At 40.7% G+C, this 20,830-nt stretch overlaps 2 protein-coding genes across 16 annotated transcripts in view; one reads left to right on the forward strand and one right to left on the reverse strand.

Annotated features, from left to right (window-relative positions):
* The window catches only part of LOC144020339 (ras-related protein Rab-8A-like), a 316,622-nt gene that overhangs the window by 203,673 nt on the left and 92,119 nt on the right, over positions 1-20,830 (forward strand). The window lies entirely within an intron of this gene.
* ptprfb (protein tyrosine phosphatase receptor type Fb) overlaps positions 1-20,830 on the reverse strand; it is a 273,163-nt gene that overhangs the window by 98,017 nt on the left and 154,316 nt on the right. For 9 of the 15 annotated variants that reach the window (XM_077523638.1, XM_077523685.1, XM_077523605.1 and 6 more), the window contains exons 5-7: positions 16,717-16,905; positions 14,787-14,804; positions 8,879-8,989 (exon numbers count right to left, since the gene is read on the reverse strand). In XM_077523638.1, the coding sequence (XP_077379764.1) occupies positions 8,879-8,989; positions 14,787-14,804; positions 16,717-16,905 (318 nt within the window). The remainder of the gene's footprint in view (positions 1-8,878; positions 8,990-14,786; positions 14,805-16,716; positions 16,906-20,830) is intronic. The other 6 variants (XM_077523628.1, XM_077523666.1, XM_077523597.1 and 3 more) reach the window with 1 other exon arrangement.

The following is a 20,830-nucleotide window of genomic DNA, read 5'->3' on the forward strand; positions in this document are numbered from 1 at the left end:
GTATGAGTTCCAACTTCCAGGTGTGTTACATCTACCTGTTTTGCCTATATATTGTTTTCAGAATGCGCAGTTAATCAAGTTATAAGGCCGTTAATCCTTGTCATATGTGTTTGTGTTACCAGTAGTTGAATGTGTGTCATATTTAGCATGTTTATGTTTGATTTATGTTGGTCTATTTTTTTTTAATAAACCATAACTAAGTTTTGTGTAAAATAATAACACCCAGGGCAATCCCGTGTACAAATTGCATTGCTTAATGCACTTGTGAAATTACAAATTTATATATTTTGATTTGGCTGGCTGATTAATTGGTTTGGCATTATTCATTTTTTTACTTTACAAAAACCATCCCACGGGCCAGAACCCCCTTAGTGGGCCAGATCCGGCCCGCGGGCCATACATTTGACACCCCTGTTCTAAAACCATACCCTAATTCAGACCTTTATCCATAATGACAATCCTAACCCCAAACTGCCTCCCTAATCCATTCCCAACCCTTACCCACAAGGTATAAGAAAAACCCTGATCCCAACCCTGACCTTTCATGCCAACCCCTAACCACGACCAATATCTAACCCTTCCTCATAGAATTATGACGCTAACATCACCCCTTACACCAGCAATAAGTAAAACTAATCCCAACAATTACGCATAACCCCACACTTAATTTACAGTACTTAATTACAGTCCCCCAAACCAAACCCAACCATGACCCATATTAGGGGTGTTAAAAAAAAATCGATTCGGCGATATATCGCGATTCTCGAATCGATTCAATTAAAAAAAAATCGTTTTTTTTTTTTTTTTTTTTTAAAGAGCTCAGAATTGTTCATTCGATAGTCTTACCGATTCAACGTCTTATCATCATTGCCTTTTTTTTTTTTTTTTTTTTTTTGTGTGTGTGTGTGTGAATCGATTTTTAAACTTCCATTTTTAATGGAAAAATATTCAACAAAACGTCTGACTTCGGGTTAGGATTCACACCTTGAGCATGGAAGAATGTTATATGAACGGAACATTAAGCCTTAATATTTTATTTTAATGCTGTTCAAACATGAAACAGATTACAACCTCTATAAGACTGAAATTTCAGATAAATAAATAATACATTTCCATATAAATCTTACACTCTACAAGCTTACTGATTAGTATTTTCTAAATTTGAATGAAAAAAAATCGCAACAATCGACTTATAAATTCGTATCGGGATTAATCGGTATCGAATCGAATCGTGACCTGTGAATGGTGATACGAATCGAATCGTCAGGTACTAGGCAATTCACACCCCTAACCCATATGGTTAGGCAAACCCTAGCCCTAACAATAACACTAACTGGAACTAATCCATCGGCGTGTATGCTTTTTTTTTCATATATAAATCATGCTGGCATATCATGTCTCGTGGAAATACCCAAAACAGAGTCAGTTTTCAAATAAAACCAATTCAGAAACAAAAAAAAAACTAAAGGGGTTGGTAAAGGATTACAAACGAAATTTTCTTGGTATGAAGCAGATTTAGACATGCGAGGATTTGGAAAGATCAAGAAATGTTTGCTAGTCTGGGAACATGACAAGGGTGACATTCTCAAGCAAGGCATGCATGGGAGCTGCGGAAAGATAGGAGGAAGGATTCACAAGTACGCTGGGAGTGAGGAGGAGGAAGACGAAGGAGTGCCTCGGTCCGATTTTCGCATCTTAACGCCTGGGCAAGTGATTTGCGGGATGACTAATATATGAGGAGCCGGTTCTTGGCTACTGGTCGCCCTGTGACCACTGGTGTCACTCCCATTCACTGAACACGAAGAGAGTTTGCACAACACGCGCTGGCGAATAAGGCCCGGAGAGAAGTGGGCCTAATGCAAGACCATTACGCTCCAAGTGTCTGTTATTCTGTCATGATAGCGCAGACTTAACAGCGCTAAGAGGAGACAGTCAATGGGCCCTGCGTATTTTGAACACTTAATGCCGTGAATAATTCATGGCGTGCGGTTAAGTTTGGAGAGGTGCTGCGGAACTAAACGACTGGAGGGCAGGTAATTGTTATCGATTCCCCCGCCTAGTCTCTAACGCCGACGAAAGCCGCTCGTCTAGGCGGGCGACGGGACTCTATCAAAACCACAAAATAAAGCCCTGTCTCCACTCAGCCCTGGCTATCTATAAATTTAACGGCCTTTTTAAAGCGCCTGAGGATTGCAGAATGTGTTCCGTCAATCCAATCCATCGGGACGTGCAAACTGGCCGCGTCAGCGAAGTTCCCTGATGATTCCACGCATGATGACGGCCGATCAGCCCGACTGTCAGCGTGGTGCCAGTTCATTCTTAAACGCTGGCTGGGTTGGCAGTGTCTCACTATTGAATCATTTGTCAACTCTTGGATGTTTTGATATGTTTTTAGGGAGCAAAAAACAGCATGTCAATAAGACCTGGTGCCTTTGCTGTTGTTCAGTGTCATTGCCAGAACACCTGAGCAACCGGTTGGTGGAACAACGATGCAATCCATCACACATGATGAGCTAACAGACAGGAATGGAGGCTAAGGAAGAACAATACAACACAGATCTAATAATGCCTTTAGCAAACTGCACAAAAGCACCTTGTGTGGTTTGGCATCGTTGACAGAACCTGTTTTGTAAGGGAGTGACATTGGACAGCATGCAAGGAGAGGAGGATTATACAAAAACAAGGAAATTAAGAGATGGGAGATTCCCAATTGCGGGAAATGAATTTCTGGGGTTCCTCTGTGTCAAATTAAAAAAGGTGGGTGGCGGGGTGTAAAAGTCAAAGTCAACCAACCTTCGCGTTGATCTGTGCACGGATGAAGTGATTTGGATGGAGGTGAGCAATGGAAATGAAGAGTGGAGAGCAAGACAACACACAGGTGAAAGACAACAGTATTATGGAGAACAAGTAACACAGCACAGATGCTAATGTACAGAGGCGAGGAAAAGGCTCGGCTTTTATGACCTCCCCCTGTATGGGCTGTTTGGTTTTGAATAATGCAAGAATTCAGGCACTCACAGTAGGTACACATCCAGGAAGCTGCATTTTCAATAAATACAATAAACTTTTGGTTCGGGGTGAAGTTTCAGTCAATATGATCCTTTTGACTTGAAATGCTTGTAACTAAAATCTTGTCATAACGTTTACGTTAATTTCCTTGGGTGTATTTTCATATCATTCATTGCAATGACTAAACATTTGAAGCAGCCGGAATGTTTTTCAGGGTCTCATCTTTTCAAATGGACATATAAAAATGTTGTCCTTCCCGACAGATTGAAGACATTTCAGTCAAAAGAAATACAAAGCGAGAGTGCGGCACTTTATCCACGTGACGTATGGACGTGTCACACGGAGATATGAAAAGGGCCAGCTGCAGACAGAAGCTATTCCGCGCCGGACAAAGCGCATGATAAATGAGGACGCTTGCCATTCCGCCCACGCTGATCAAGTCCTCCTTTTTCCAGTCCGCACCTGCAACACCTACGGAAGGCTCGTAATGGACAGAGGTGTGCAAGGACAGGGAGCAAAACAAGACCCCCCCCCCCCCCCCCCTCTTCCTCCATCCCGCCCTCATGCTGAAACATGAAGACATCATTCCGCAGCAGCTATAAAATGTCAAGACAAGGGGTGGCGGCTGCACTGCGGGAACAGGATCAGGTTATGTTTGTCGAGTGATGGTGAGTGAAAACGTGTGTAGACGTCCAAGACAGATTTTTTTTGCACCATTCCTCTATTTTATATTCAAGCTATTTTGCCTGAAATGAATGAACAGAGCCTAAAAAGGCAAAGCTACACAAAAAGAGATTTTCCTTAACATAAAGCAGATGGCACTACTTTATCCTTTTCAAAGCATGCAGCAACATTTCACACCATTTACTATGTTCTGTGAGGGTGCCTTGCAACTGATGTTGCAGGACGCTGGATAAGGGTATGTATGTAAAACATTTTTTTTTTTTTATTATTATTCCACCAGTTGGCACTTCTTTCCCCCCATTCAAAGCATGCAGCAACATTTCACAACACATTTCCTGCAAGAACGCCTCACTACTAAAATGATAAATGTGTGTCACAATTAATGTATACTATAACGTTGTATAATGTAATTTTTACATTTTTGATTTGTCCACCAGATGGCACTACTTTCCCTCCATTCAAAGCATGCAGCAACATTTCACAACACATTTCCTGCAAGGACGCCTCACTACTAAAATGATAAATGTGTGTCACAATTAATGTATACTATAACGTTGTATAATGTAAGATTTAAATTTTTGATTAGTCCACCAGATGGCACTATTTTCCCCCCATTCAAAGCATGCAGCAACATTTCATAACACAGTTCCTGCACGGATGCCTCACTACTAAAATGATAAATGTGTGTCACAAGTAATGTATACTATAACGTTGTATAATGTAAAATTTACATTTTTGATTAGTCCACCAGATGGCACTACTTTCCCCCCATTCAAAGCATGCAGCAACATTTTTATAACACATTTCCTGCAAGGATGCCCTTACTACTAAAATGATAAATGTGTGTCAGAATTAATGTATACTATAACGTTGTATAATGTAAGATTTACATTTTTGATTTGTCCACCAGATGGCACTATTTTCCCCCCATTCAAAGCATGCAGCAACATTTCATAACACAGTTCCTGCACGGATGCCTCACTACTAAAATGATAAATGTGTGTCACAAGTAATGTATACTGTAACGTTGTATAATGTAAAATTTACATTTTTGATTAGTCCACCAGATGGCACTACTTACCCCCCATTCAAAGCATGCAGCAACATTTCACAACCTTGAATTTCTTTCACAAGGGCGAGCCACTGTAGTATAAGCGATGTGCGCATCTCGAAATCAAGGTGAATTATGGGTAATTCAAGGTGCATTATGGGTAGCGGCGTGGTGCATTGTGGGTAGGCGAAACTACCAAACGGTCATTGAAAATGAATTGGATCCAATGGAATCAGCTCTGATAGAAACGTTTCAACGGCTGGAAAGTTGCTATTTTTTATTAACACGCATAGCATGTGGTTAACTGACATCGTTGACTCGCAAGCTTTATAGTGTACAGTTAGGCAAAGATTGTCACCACTCTAATCTCCGCGATTCAAATTGATAGGGAAGTTGGTAGCCTCGTTTTTTTCCCCCACGCATGCACAAACTTAACGCGCACATCGCTTATAGATATTTGATAACTATGTACGTAAGCCTTTAATTTTAAGTTTCAACATTAGTCCACGAGTTGGCGATATGATTTCATAAATTCAAAGCAAGGACTACATTTTCATACCTATTAATGCTAATTTCAATAATATGCTATTAATGTTGATCAGAATTAAGACCGAAACTCTAAATTCAATCACCTCCAATATCCAGCTAAAGGATTCTTTAAGTGTGTTTTGCTTTTTCTATGGCTTTTTTTTCGGTTATCAAATTGACTGAACAATTTTAATCAATAAATAGTCTAAATTGTCCTCTGATTTCAGTTTCTCAACAGTAATCTCTGTTTTCTCTAGTCCTTCATGAAAGCAGACTTATTATCTTTTGTTTACATCTGCTTTTACTTAGGAGAACAATGATCGAACCAGCAACTAAATCAGTTCCAAAAGGTTTAATAAGTACAATATCAAATTCTCTGGTGTTATATTGCTTAATTGAAACAATAACTAATAAACAGTAATTGTGAAAATAGTTTTATAATATACTTCAGTGCTCCACACTGCCCCTAAATGGTGGCAATTTGTCCCTAAAATGTGAGACAATGCAATTCCATTTTTCATTTACTCGCGTATGTGCGACCAAAATTGTTTACTTTTAAAAAAAAGAAAAGAAAAGAAAAGATTTTTAATGAATATTTGTGTTGCCGACAAACTTCTGCTCCGCACTTCATCAATATATCGGTAATATAGTGAAAATGAGTGGGAAATGTGAGTATTTACTCAGTTGATTTACAGTTTATGCGCCAAAAATGTCAGGTTAAGGGCCAATGTGCACCTAGTTTAAAAAAAATGTTAGTATGAAGTCCTGCACTTAAACAGAAAATAAAATTGTGTCCAACTGATCCATGCAATAATCAGTTCTACAATTAGTAGGAATGGATTGATTTTCGCTATTATCTTCTCTGGGGGTGAAAAAGTTTTTATATCTGGCACATTCCAGCTCTACCACTACTGAGATACTGTCTGTTGCTACACTTTTAAACTCTACAAACACTCCATTTTACATTCAAAAGCTAGTAATGTTTACAGTTTGGAGGCTAGATACGCTAATCCCCTAAATCTCCCCTTTGGTGTGCTGGATAAAACGACACAAAGTACAGATGAGACTGGTGTCGTTCATGTTTTGGACCCAATCAAAGCACACCGACAGCAGAGCCCGTGGGGTTTGACGCTCACCATCGCCGTGGTAGCAAAGACGGAGCGAAAACAAGCCCTTTTTTGCCATCACAGACAACTACACTTTTTAAAAGGTCACGCTCCGTTTGATTTCTATCTGTACGTCTGTGTGGGGCTTGGCGGGTGGGGGTAAAAAGGGGGTTGACAGCTACCTGGGTGGTGAGTAGAGACCTACCGGAGCCAGAAGGGTGGGCTATGCTGGCGCCACGCCACAAAATCACTGTAATTACCTGCGAGAAGAGGCAAAGGCCGAGTCTGCACCTGTGACAGTTGATTAATAGACGAGACCGACATCCTCTTCTTAGCGCTCCCCACTCGCACTCCCCCCCCCACATTTGAGTTAAGATTTAAGAGCAAAACCTGTCGGAGCTTGCGGTGTTCCATCTAGCAATTTTGTTGGTGCTGTTGCCCTTGAAAAGATAATGTACTAAGTCCCTCACTGGGCAGATATTTTGTTGACGCAGTTTCGCTTTTCTCACACGCCATTTAGAACTCTTGATGGCTTTACTTGATTAATTGTACAGACGACATTTTAAGTAAAATCTTTCTCACATATGATGTATGCATGTTAACTCATTCACTCCCAGCCATTTTCACTGAAGCAACCCACTTCGCTGTTTTACTGGATTTTGACTGATTTTGCAAGGCCCACAGATTATTGTGTTCTATTGCTAAAAAAAACATGGACCTACCAAAACAAAGACTAGAATCTCTTCATTCACCAGGAAGAAAAAGTATATTTGTATCTGTTTCAATTTTGCAGCAATTAGCATTAGAATCTAGCTAAGTTTCACCAATATTCACATTCCTGGTTTAAAACACCGACAAAAAGAGCTTGTTGCTACATGGCCCTGGCTTATCTCTTATACTCTGCTGCCACCTGCTGGCCATTTTTTTTTTCAATACCTACCATTGCTTTAAGCCACCTCTTCATGTCAGAAGCTGTCAAAGCCTTCTGAAAGCTCTTGCATTAACAAAACAAAACAAAATACATTTTTGTGAGAGAAGGACAAAGTATTAAGAAAACGGTTTCACACGTTTTTGGGATTGAACGAGTTAACTAACGCAATAAATCACTTTCCTAATTTGGCCTCACTCATGAAAGTGTCAAAAGTCCGGCCCAAGTTGACATTTTCAGTTTTTTTTTTTTTTTTTTTTTTAATTGTCCTGTCGCATATTCTTATAATAAAATGGACTGTAGCTTATATTAAAAAAAAAAAGTTACGAGTAAAAATAAGAATTAAAACATGAGGTTTTTTTTTTTTTCAATTGTCTCTGTTGGGCGGAAACCTCATTATGTCCAAATAATAACAATAAATAAATAAATAATAATAAAAAAATTCTGTTAATTTTCTGTATTTTAAACCAATTTAAAAATCTGAAAATGACTATAGAACAAATCTTCACAAAACTGGGTCAATATCACGAGTTTCTTATCAAGTCAAATGGAAATGAGAACACAAGACTGGTTCAATGAATAAAAAAAAAAAAAAAGCTAATTTCTAAAAGGTGCATGCGTGCAGTAATTTGTATTCATATTTCCATTAGAGGATGCAAGGTATGTATTAGTACAATAACAAATATTTAATCAAGAAGACAATTACTGTTCTAGTTTATTAAATGTTTTTTTTTCCAACTGTCTCCACAAATGTTTATTTGGTAATCCTTCCTTCATTGGAGAATTTATTGCAGCAGTTTGTGTTTTTCTTTTCTAAATGTCATCAATTGTGTCATTTACACCCCTCACGTCATAAAAAGCCAAGGAAATCACAAAACACACGCAGAGTCAACTCTTGGATGCTGGCTGAATTGAAATCCACACGCTGCACTTTTTTTCTTCTTTTTTTTTAACGGCTTAGGGTGCTCATTTGCAACTAGGACACCGCGAATACATGTACTCGTGGCTATTTCAATATTTGCTTGGTACAAAGTTGTGAAATGTTAAAAGTGTGGGTGTCTTCTTTGGCCTCAACACTTTCCCTTCATCCCTCTCTCGCTGCATACTAACAACTGGAGCTGCTATGCCGTTTCATGTACATCAGACATGCTGGTGTTTTCCATTGGGGCTGACCTGCACACTACTCTCTCTACTTCACCACCTTGTTTTTCGAGAGGCTTTGTTGTCTTTTTTTTCCCTTCCTACTGCAGCAGGGCTGCAGGGTTGCCCTTAGCTTGCCCTGCATTAGTCCGCTCACGGAGGCACCAAAACAAAAACCCGCCAATCGTGCTCGGAGAGCCTCGCAATGCAGTCAAAATAAGACATTTGAGACAGGGCCTCGGTGTGTCCTTTCTGTGCGGAAATTCAGTTTTTAATGCAGCTGTTTGCATGGGGGCCGCGGCACCTGGAGGTGGGGGTTAGTTGATAGAAATGAATGAACCAACCACAAAGACAGAAATAGCGGGATAAATATAGTCAGGTTAGACACCAAGATAGATGAAAAGTGAGTTGGAGGCAGGGGGTTGACTTTACCTCGTACGTAGAGGTTGGCGGGAGCCGAGTAACGCGTGCCGGCACTGTTGGTGGCGATGCATTCGTATTTGCCCTGGTCGGACTCCTCGCTGTTCTCAATTTGAAGAGCACCTGCAGGACGGAAAGGAAGATGAAAGAATTGAGCGGCAAATGTAACATGGCATAAAAGCTCAGCAACAACCGAGTCGGCCAAAAAATGGATGCGCTTCCACAGCGTTTAGATGAGGTTAAATAATTAGCGTTTGCCCAATGGCGGTAATAAAGCGACCAAATGAAATTAATCATCAGGTACTGCATATATGCGTCTCTCAGGGCTGTCTTTTGTTGATGTTAGCATCCATAATACTTTAATTAATTTATTGAAAGAAGCAAACAAACTAGGGGTGGGCGTGACAGTCGATTACTAAACTGTTGTGTATAATTTCAAATGTGGGGAATTGAAAAGCAGTTAAACTACTTGGCTGCAACCTGCACAGGCACTGTTCACTCACTTACAACTACAAGAGCTGGACTGCTGATGCTAGTGGTAGCAAAGCATTTTGCCACTGACCAATAAAAAGGGTGTATCGCCAAATAAATATTGAAAGATATTTGCTTTGCAGACGACAGGAAAGATTTCAAAAGTTAATGTTAAACTTAAAAACACTGTAAAGTTGGTTTTCTTGCCACATTTTGGCTCAAACAAATTATTTCAACTTAATTAATTATTTCAGTAATGAATTAAAATTAATTAATGTTAATTACAGTATATCTTTCTTTTTTTTTTTTTTTTTTTTTTTTTTTTTTAAACCAGAAACACACACACAAAACAAAGATTGTTCTGTTGTGTCAAACTGCCAAACTTTTTTGGGGGAGAAATGTATTAAACATCTGTCATTTTTAAATGAATCAAAAATAACAAGGAAGCGTGTACACTCCGCCCCCGCAGAAAATTCAGTCAAATAGATCCATCCCTAGATGCCTAAATTGGTGACTCCAAAATCCATTCATTAATGTATTACTATGACGAGCATTACAGTTGTTAAAGCCATAATCAATTTATATGTATGTGTTTAATGCTCTTTATGGTAGGTCTACCATATTTAATGGTCTTTTTTTGGTTGCTTGGGTGGCCATATGGCTTCGATTATAGCTTTTGCCAGTGGCTATGAGGATAATATATATATATATATATATATATATATATATATATATATATATATATATATATATATATATATATATATATATATATATATATATTCTTTTTTAAAAGCACCAAAGCCTAAGAGACATGCTGTGGTCATTCGGACACACCATTTACATACAGTACAACCATGAGCCCAATTCACACTGGACATGGAAGCCAGCTTTTCCTGGATTGCTGTCCTGTGTGTAAGGTACTAATGCGGGATGAGGCGGGTGAAGTCGAGTCGCAAATTTGTGCTGTCTGCTGTAGCATCGGAAGCGTAACAGAGGTGATGGAAAGTAGCGACCAGCATGTGAAGTTAACACTCGTGACTCACTCACGCCCATGCCCGCCTTGTGTGGAAAACAATGGTGGTTGTTTCACACACTTGCATTGCCCCGTATCAAATTATCTACACGTAGAAGGTGTAAGGGTATAGCGATCATTTAACACCCTGCTGACGTAGCCATCTTAGAACATGAGCGTGTAGAGTAACAGAAATAGAACGAGTAATGGTATAGCAGGAAATTGCGAGCACTGTTACATCTAACACCCGAGAGTCACTGCCCACATTCCCTTTGCGTTACAAGCAATTGTTGATGTCCTGATACTGATACTCACTACCAGTATGTCATAAATGCATATATATTAAATTTCAATTGTCCCTGTTTCAACACCTCTAAGTATCTGAGTGACCAAATTAACCAATGCGGAAAGATACCATATTTTCACAACTATAAGGCTCACCCAAAAGTCTCATGAAATCGAGACTGCGCCTAATAATGAGGTGCACTTTATGTGTGAACCGACTTCCAAAACTGTACATGTGTGCGACTTCAGTAAGCGCTCCGCTTGACTGACTGCGTGTGGGAGCATTTACGCCTACACGTTGCTTATATACAGGAAATGCGGTCCTCGTTGAGGACCGGCAGGCATGATGAGAACCCGAAAGAACTGAAAGATGATCTTTCAGTTGAGTCTTTCGGGTTCTTATGCCTGCCAGTCCTCAACCAGGGCCGTATTTCCTGTATTAAGATGGATGTCTTGGTGCTTTTACTTTTTAAGGGTAAGTCAGGCCGCAATTAGTAAATAAATTGTGCATGCTTGGGCAAATGTTCGAGCTTTCGCAAAAGCCGGTGTCATTTCTGAGGAGCCGCACAGTTACGAGACTGACGTGACAATTCTACAATGACGAGAGGGAACCTGCCATGTTTGATGGAAAACCTGCCCAGCTGTTTGTTTCAGATACAGAAGATGAGGGCTTTGAGGGATTTGTGGATGAGAATTAATCAAAAGTAACATGAGAGCATTGTTAAATACTTCAAGTACAACTGAACTCACTGTTTACATTGTTAAATACTTCGATAAATTACAACCGAGTTTTGCTCCGCTTCCTTTTTAAAAAACATACTCTAGCATGCATGCTAGCGAATGTGAAAGCATGCTAGCACATGTTTTAAGCTAGCGTATGTTTTACCATGCCTGCTCCCAGGAATACGGTGCGCCTTATGGTCGTGAAAATAGTTGTGGTTGAAGTTTAACACCTGAGACTCACTGCTCACACTCGTTTGCGTGGAAAGCATTTGTCACCGTCATCTAAAAGGCACGGGCGAATGAACGCTAGCTCGACTGTTACGTCTCTGAAAAGGTAGCATGAAAGGGGCTATCGGGTCCTCCCAAATGGCAGTTTGACAAACAACAGCAAACTTACCTGCCTCTTATGACTGACAACATACATGTAAAAACTTTCAGGGCGTGGAACACGCGTTTGTGACAAGAACAAATATGACATCTCCCAAACAGCACGGAACTAGCATGAAAGTCAGCCAGCCAGCCGCGCACTTGGGAAAAAAGACAGAACAGTCGGCGTAAGATGATGTGTCGACATACAAGTTATTTTTTTCCCCACACCAAGCAGCATGAGATGGATGCGACAAACAAGGCTCACCACCCGGCAAACTGACTACCAAGGTGAGGCATCTCGGGTACGAGGAAGTGGTGCGCTCAGATCTCACGACAGCGCATCCTCTATTCCGAGGTGGCGAACTTGCCGCCGTGCGACTCAGTGCTGACATGCGCCGGCATACTAATGACGCTGTCACCAAACTGTCAATCTCGCGTTGGGGAGAGGAAATAGCGCAGGCCGCCTGCGGGAACGAGGGCGCTTAAGTTGTCAGACCTGCGACACTTAACCCCCGCCCACCCTCCAGTCTGGTTATTTCCAACTCTTTAGAGCAGTGGTTCTCAAACTGGGCTCTGGGGGCTCCTGAGGACTGTGTAACTTAGTGATCCAACAAGTGATTTGGAATATATAACATTTAAACAAAATCTACATATGGGAACTTCTCACTACAGATATTTGATTAATTCGTAACAAATCTTTCCAAGGACGTCCCATTCGATGTCTTTCTGTAACTCTTCCAGTCTATGTATCTCTCTTGCAACCTGAAACCTAGACTGGATGTGTGACAATATCTGTAATTTAGTTTTGTCAAATACATGAGTCTCAAACTCCGGCCCTCAAGGGCCACAGTCCTGCATATTTTCGATGTTTCCCTCCCCCAACACACCTGAATGGATTGATCAGGATCGTTATCGGGCTCCGCAGGAGCCTGCTGCTGATTTAACCATTTGAATCAAGTGTGTTGGAAGAGGTTAACATCGAAAACATGCAGGCCTCGTGGACCTGAGTTTTGAGACATATGGTCTAATTAAAAAGAACATTTCAAATACCTGTTGTAGATGTTATGGAAGTGGAATCAGGTCAAGTCAGAATCAAATTGAAAATATCGTTTCTCAAATTGGAGTTAAAAGAAGCAGGTAGGCCCTTAGAAAAATGCTTCTACTGCAAAGGAGTCCTGTACAAAAGAGTTTGAGAACCCATGCTTTAGAGTGTATCTTCAGCAAGGTCAACTTGCTGACTTGTTGAAGGAATCAAATTAGCAGTGTTGAGACAAACAGTTAATAGTATTTACCTTGGCGTTTACATCAACAGTCTTCGCAAGGTGTGTGTGAGTGGGGAAGCTCGCTGCATGGCGTGTTTGCTAATGCAGCGTCAATTTACATTTCAAGACATGTAGTGGCAACTACAACCGACCTTCATTTTAAAATGCAACTCCTCACCACTTTGTCCTAGTGTCACGAGGTTGTGACATGGTCGGCTCAAAATCAACATTTAGGGCAACATTGCCCAAGTTAAATGCCTGCTAGCTCGTATATGCCTTCGAAAATCGTGACTGGCAACTGTGGGGTAGATTCACTAAAGGTTTGCGTAGCCTTTGCGCAGCTCTAACCGGTAAATATGGAGCAATCCGGGAGCGCCTAATTCACTAAACGCGCAGATGGGGAAATCCGTCACTAAGTGCGCTGCCAACCAGATTGCGCCACGGTGCACCGGTGCTATTTGCGCGTATGTAAATTCGGTAATTTGCATACATTTGACGCAAAATATGCCCACCCCAATGCAAATGAGACTCATTGATATACAGCGTCTAATTCACTAACGCTAGCGCAAATAGCCACACGGAGTTTGCGTGACGCAAATAACGTTTATGGAAAGCATGTATAAACCTGCCACATCCTCAATCCCGGGATCATGACAGCAGTGCATGGCATGGTGCACGACCCTCTCTGGCTGATCACGCAGAGAGGAGAGAAAGAGAGGGGGGGGGACCTTTTTCTATGTTGTTGTTTTGTTTTTTTTTGTTTTTTTTATGACGTAACCCGGGCTGATCGGCATAGGTGGGGGCCTTTCTTTTACGATCATTTTTACGTGCCAGATGCATACTGTATGCATACATCAACCTCTGAACATCAATTTTTAATAAATGATCTCACCAATAATTTGTACTTTATGAATGAATGAGTCATTATCGTCCTCTCTGCTCTGTACAGCTTAATGGCGCTAAATGAGGAAAACGCTTCCGCACTGCTCGGTCCAACCTCGCTTTCTGATAACGTCATCTTTCTCGCAACTGTGTTACTATACTACCATGTTCTTGGCGCAAATGCATTGCCATGTGTAGTAAATCAGGCGCAAATTTGCTCCCAGCTGTCAGAATTTGTGGGCGTGTTTGCCCCGGTATATGATTAAGAGCAATAGCCTGAGTGAATAAATGGGTAACTGGACGCAGACTGCGGGTGCAGTTGTAGTGCAATATTTTGCGCTATTAGCGGACGCAGCACATTTTTTGTGAATCTACCCCTGTGTGTTGAGTGATGGTGTCAGTTGAAGAACAATGGTGGGACGGGACCCAAAAGTGGGTCAGGGACCCATTTTGATGGGTCGTGGATAGCTAAAAAAAAATAAAAATAAAAAAAAATAAAATACATGCATTTTAATTCTTATATTTTCAGAAAAGTACTGACGTCTACCAAGTTCCCACATAGAACATTACCCAATATGCCAAGTGTGAGGAAATGTTACTCACGAGCTACTCCACAAAAAAATAAAATAAAATAAAAAAATACAGTGCAGCTTAGCCTTTGGCTAGCAAACCAAACAAGGTAGCACCTTGGAACATTTAGAAGACAAGGCTGGTGAACATTGTGTGTTAATGTGCAACCACAGCGGACAGACCATGTGCTCGCCAGACAAAGGGGAAACGTGAACGAGGCGTCGATGAACCTGGAGTGGTGGTGACGTTGGGTATGGTGGGGTGGCTGATGCAAAGGGGCTGTTTGCATGAGATGTAATGGTACACATTTGTTTTGCTTTAATTTTGAAATCATCATCCTTACCTCTAATTGGCGTACCACCTAGGTGGGAGTCATTTTGAGGCAAACAGGGGTTGAGAGATTTAGTTAGTAATCCACTTAATCATCAGTAGGAGAGAAGAAAACAAAAAAACAAATAAAACACATGGCTTTCTGGCAGGCCGCAGATAAGGAATAAACAGATTAGAAGCAACGTGATAAAGCACACCGTGCTGTGTGCAGCCAAACACGCAGCTTCCAGACAGTACATTCTGTTAATAAACAGACACAAAGCTCACGCATCACTTGTCTTTGTGTTTCATTTTTGTTACACGTCTAGTCGTATGGATAGCAGGTAAATCCTGATGCGTCAGCAGATGTCTGGAAAATTGTGGGTCGTAGTAATGGGAAAGGGGGTGGATAAAAGAGCTGTTAAGTCCGAGGGCATATCAGCGTGTTTCCAGGCACCCGCTCACTGTCTCACTACTGAAAGAAAACCAATTAAAAGTTTTCTTGCAAGAATAATTGCAGTAACATATGATATGACAATAGTTTCTAACCTTGGCTTCTGTTAGCATGTTTGTGCCTTTATTTGTGAGAAAAAAGTGGAGCTACTGACTGATTTTAAACACAGGCTATCCACTGTAGAAGTGTTTCTTCAATTATTTCATGTACACAATGTTTATTATGTACTTAACTGTACACCACTAACTACAGGCATGGACTGGTTCCATTTTCATGTACTGTATTAAAAAGTCATATTTTCAAGTCATTTTCTGATAAATAAATACTTACTGTTGTACTGCATTTCTTTATACAGTGCACTTACTGAAGTACCGACAGGGCGTGTTGAATGGAAAAAAAAAAAGTTATTTTCCCAATCATTTCAAATGCATAATGCATTGTAGAGCTACAAGTGAAATGACGATATGAAATATGAAACGTAATAGTTTCACCTATGTTTATCATCCCGTCAGAATATATCAGCCAATCCCTTTACGGACAACATTGGTAAATCATTGGAAAATTCTTAATCACTGCTCCTTCTGCAATTAAATAAATACCAAATATTTGTGCAAATATGGTCATTAGAAACCAACTGAGATTGATGCATGATTAATCATTTCTTGGAAGCAAAACGGGAATAATAGTGGTTGGTTTCTGTCTAATATTTAGATCACACTTTAAATAATCTAAAAATCACATATCAATGTATTATTTTCTAAATAAAAATGTGTAAATTAATCTAAAAATAATATATATATTTTTTTTTTATTTTGCAAAATTAACCCATAAATAACAAAAATAAATATTTTGATTAAATAACTGACCATTTTATGCATTTATTTATTTTAACAAAATTAATCCATAATAGTAATATTTTTGGGCCTTGGAAAAGCTCCATCAATTTCATTTACTGATATTCATTTGTAGCTTTTCATGACAAGTATTTCGATCTATAAGAGGAATGGGCAACTTAAATAATTTTTCATTAGTGCTACTTAGGAGCGGGGTATTTGGGTTCAAGCACATTGGACCACACACTTCCTAACAAGATGTATGACAAAAACGCCTTTTTGAATATGGACAAAACATGTGCATATGTGTGCATTTTAATTGAACCAACACATATAACAATAACTTAATATATTCCATGTACAATGCATGTATACAAGGTCTAGCCTTCAACAGCGAACAATCAAAAAAATAACCACATGCTGTGACTTTCTCTTCCAGTGCAATAAATACAGAGCACAAAAAATAATACTGAAAAAAAACAAAAAAACAAAACAAAAAAAAACGTTAAAAAATATACACATACACATTGTATTGAAGGGGAAATGTTTATAATCCACCCCTGCCTCCCCTCAAAACAAACATCAAAACAGAGATTTGAAAATGAATCAAGGGGCCACTCAAGTTACGTTGATCAATAAACACAATTTAATTTGATGTTTTTAACGTAAAAGCATACCTGAGTGGAGCTGTCTGATGCGACCGTTGCTGCTGCTGATATCCACAGGCAGCATGTCCTTGAACCAGGTGATCTCCGGGTCAGGGTTTCCGCTGGCGGCGCACAGCATGGTGGCGGTCCTGGTCCGCTCCACTACTTTCAGCTGGGGGCCCATGTCGATGGTGGGGAAGCCGTGAGGGATTTGGTTCTCTGCAGATGAACATGTAAGAGGCATTTTTGTTAAGGAAGCCAGTCAGAAGGAAAAAAAAAAAGTTTAAGTTGAGAGGCCTCTCAGTGGCTTTGAGAGCTTCAAGGATGCCGGCTCGCAACAACATAGGCGGTATTCAGTGCAGGGTGAAGAGGTCTTTAGAATACAAAAAAACAACAACATTGGCATAGAAACTACGACAAAAGCATCTCTTCAGAACACACCACCAACTTTCTTGTATTTGTGGATTATGTCGAGTTGTTTTGTTTATTTTGACTGCCTAACCCCGGGTTTTCACTGGATGCGTTTGCGGTGCGGTTGCGGTGCGGTCCGGCGACGCAAGCAATTAGATTCCATTCATTCGAATGGTGCAGTTTACACCGCTTGCGGGTGCGTTGCGTGTCGACTGCGGAAGGCCTGCGGCGTGCCGCAAGCCTTCCGCAAGGATAGACCTATTTTCTATTTTTGCCGGACGCCGCAGCGGTAGGCCTCCGGCAAATGGCAAGCTAGCACAAAACACATCGAGCGGGACAGGAAGACCGAGGCAGTTTCAAAATAAATTTCCGGTTACCTTTCAGAATAAAACACTCGCCAGCTCCTATTTCGCAAGTTTTTCAGCAAAACGTGACGTGGGCGTCACCGCCGGGCCATGTGCTCATTCACGGTTTAGACACCAGCGAACATGGACGAGGAGAGGTTTATATTGGAGGTAGAAAACCACAAAATAATATATGACACGGCACATCCTTTTTATAAGGACTGTAATGTATTGTGAGTTTGATGTTCGCGTTTGCTTGTTGTGCCCGTCTCGCTTGCCGTACTGAGCGGCAGCCGGACGGGGAAGACAGAAATAAAGAGTGGACCCGCACTGACCCGACTCTCGGACAACCAAAAAAAGGATGCTGCATGGAATCTCATAGCAGAAGAAGAAGAAAAGGTTAAATCAAAAGAAGTCCACCTCTCGTTGTGAAATGCCACAAGATCGCGCGCGCGCGGTCCCGCGAGACACGTTGGGAAGTGGGCGGCGACGGAGCTGCCGGACCGCAGCTGTGCGGAGCCGGTGTGGATTGACAAAAAAATTGACCCGTCCGGAGCACGCAGTCAAGACGCACCGCACCGCAACCGCACCGCAACCGCATCCAGTGAAAACCCGGGGTAAGGTGGCTGAATATGTTGCAGGAGTTGTGATCACGATTGCCTGGATGTGAACAATAATATGTGGATTTTGTCAATTATTTGGACTATATTTTTGATTTTCTGACCTTTTCTTACCTTTGTTAGTTGTCCATTCACACGTGCCCCTGCCTCCCATACTTTTTGTTAATTTTTGTTTTGGCGGTTTTTATTGACCGGCAGGGAGTGATGACATTTGATTTTATGATATATCTAGACTGGACGTGCACGAGTGAGTGTACCTTGGCTTCGAATTTGTGGATTATTTTTGATCCCTTATGCTTATTTATACTGTGCAATGCGGAGGTTATATCAATAACTGGCAGGAGGAAGGATTGCATCTAGCTTGTGCCCACTTTAAAATCAGTGTGTTCCCCTTGGGCTTTTGACTTTGTGGATTATTTTTGAGTCGGTTTGTTTATTTCTCTTGTGCAAGGTGGTGATTTTCATTAACTGACATTAGGAGAGATCACATTGATTTTATGACACATCAACGTCAGATTGGATGCCAGGCATAATTAACTGAGTGCGAGTGAGCGCACTTTGGCTTTGACCGAATAGATTATTTTGACATGTTCTGTTTATTTCTATTACAAAATATTGTGCTTTCATCAAGAGGCAGAGAAGATCACATTCATGAATGATGTCGACGACAGGTTGTGCCCACTCACATTTGTGCATGTGGATTGCCTTGAGAATTAACTTTGTAGATTATTTTGATTTGTTCGACACTCTTTCTTTGGATTTACACCGCATGGGAGCAATTATCATGTAGAGGCGCTTTTCAGAGATAAGCCTAAATGTGAGATGGAGTGATAACATTCATATGGCTAGGTTGTCCTTAGTAGCATGTGAGTGTGTGTGTCCCTTTTGGCATTGAGTTTGTGGATTATTTGAAGTACTATTTATTTAGCTGTGCAAGGTGGTGATTTGAATTTGAAGTGACGGGAGGATCGATTGCAATGAATTCAGAACACTGTTGGGTTGGGGCTTTAACGGGGAAGGAAGTTAAGTCAAACATTTTCTTGACGATATGCCCTACGCGCCCCCAATTAGTCTCAACGTGGTATTTTAATTAATATTAGATTTATGGATTATGAATTAAAACGAAAATCCACCTGTTTTTAATCCATCTCAGGGGGCAGCTCGCCTGTTTTCTGGGTTTGGTCATGTGACGTTCCCTTAGTCACTGTGTTGTCATTTTCAGTCGACAGCAAGTGGCAGTACGACAAGGCAAAATGGCCGCCCCCTGAGATTGATAAAAACAGGTGGATTTTGCTGCTTAACTCACATTCCACAAACACAATAGTAACAGAATGTCATCTTTAGACTAGTGGGGGCATGTCGAACATTATTGTAAAGAACATTTTTGACCTGACTTCCTTAACTCTGTGGATTAGTGAGTTATTCTGTTCAATTCTATTGAGCAAGGGTGTGGTTATTATTTATAACTGGTCAGGCACATATTAATATATAACAATGGCAAAGATAGATTTCCTCAGGCATTGAAATGATTCCAACATCCTACGCCCCGGCATCTGCTTTACACATGGAAATATTTGTATTCATGCTGCAGCGTTTTGGCCAGCTAAGCCCTTTTCGCTCTCAACGTCAACAGGGGATATTTTAGAGCAAACAATGTTGTACCGCCGCCCATATAATATTTATGATTACGATTATTGGAGAGTGTTTCCGGCCGGTGAAAAATGCAAACGGAGATATTACATGAGCCGGCGGTGCGGTCATATCGGGAGAGTGCAAACGGGGAGGGAATAAATCAGGCTTATACGTGAACCTGATGCTTTTTCAGCCCCTTTGCTTGGCAGGTGAGCTGTGAAATCCACTGTGTGTGTGTGTTTTGCACTGAAATTCAGTTCCATTAAACCAGAGGAGCTTCATGGTTTGTTTCAATTTTTCATGTGATTTTTTTTTACACTGTTAAAACCTGAACGCTGGCTTATAAGATTTAAACACTAATTTGAAACCCTAACCGTGGAAACCATAATTTAACACATTAAGGCAGGTGGGCTTTCAATCATAATGTGAAAATACGGCCAAGGCTTGAAACCCAATTTTGATACCATAACTTGAAACCCTAACATAGTTATGGAAACATAAATTGAAAAGTCTAATTTCAAACCCTAAAGCTGATTTGAAACCCTAATATGAACCACACTAACCATGTCTAAAGTCCTACTTTCAAAAACCCAACTCTGACCGGAATCCCTAATTTGACACCCAAAGTAATTTGAAACCCTAATCCAGGCTTCAAACCATATTTTCAAACCTCATTTAACCTCTCAACTCTTGCTTGAAACCCTCCTTTTTCTTGAGTCTTGAAACCCGAATTTGCAACCACAACGCTAGTTTGAAACTCCAAAAGAAGGCTTCAAACCCCACTTGAACATCCCAAACACGGGCTTGAACCCCTTTTTGTAACCTGGAACTCATGTCTATCTTATGATACCCTACTTTGAAACCCCTTTGAATCTCTAACACTGGCTTGAAACCCTAATTTTAAAATCTAACACTGAATTGAACCCAATCTAAAACTCTAATTTGTAATGGCAATACTGAATCGAAACCCTACTTTACAACCCTAACCCCAGTTTGCTGCGTGTGACGATGTCTCCCATGGAAATGATTTTTAATTGGTTCTGTGTACAAGCCAAACGCACAGATAAACTCTTACAGCTTTAATTAGGCACATTTGCAGGATCTTTGTGTGAATGAAGCTACACTATTTACACAATT

Source organism: Festucalex cinctus, chromosome 1 (genome assembly GCF_051991245.1).
Source record: "Festucalex cinctus isolate MCC-2025b chromosome 1, RoL_Fcin_1.0, whole genome shotgun sequence".
Lineage (NCBI taxonomy): Eukaryota > Metazoa > Chordata > Actinopteri > Syngnathiformes > Syngnathidae > Festucalex > Festucalex cinctus.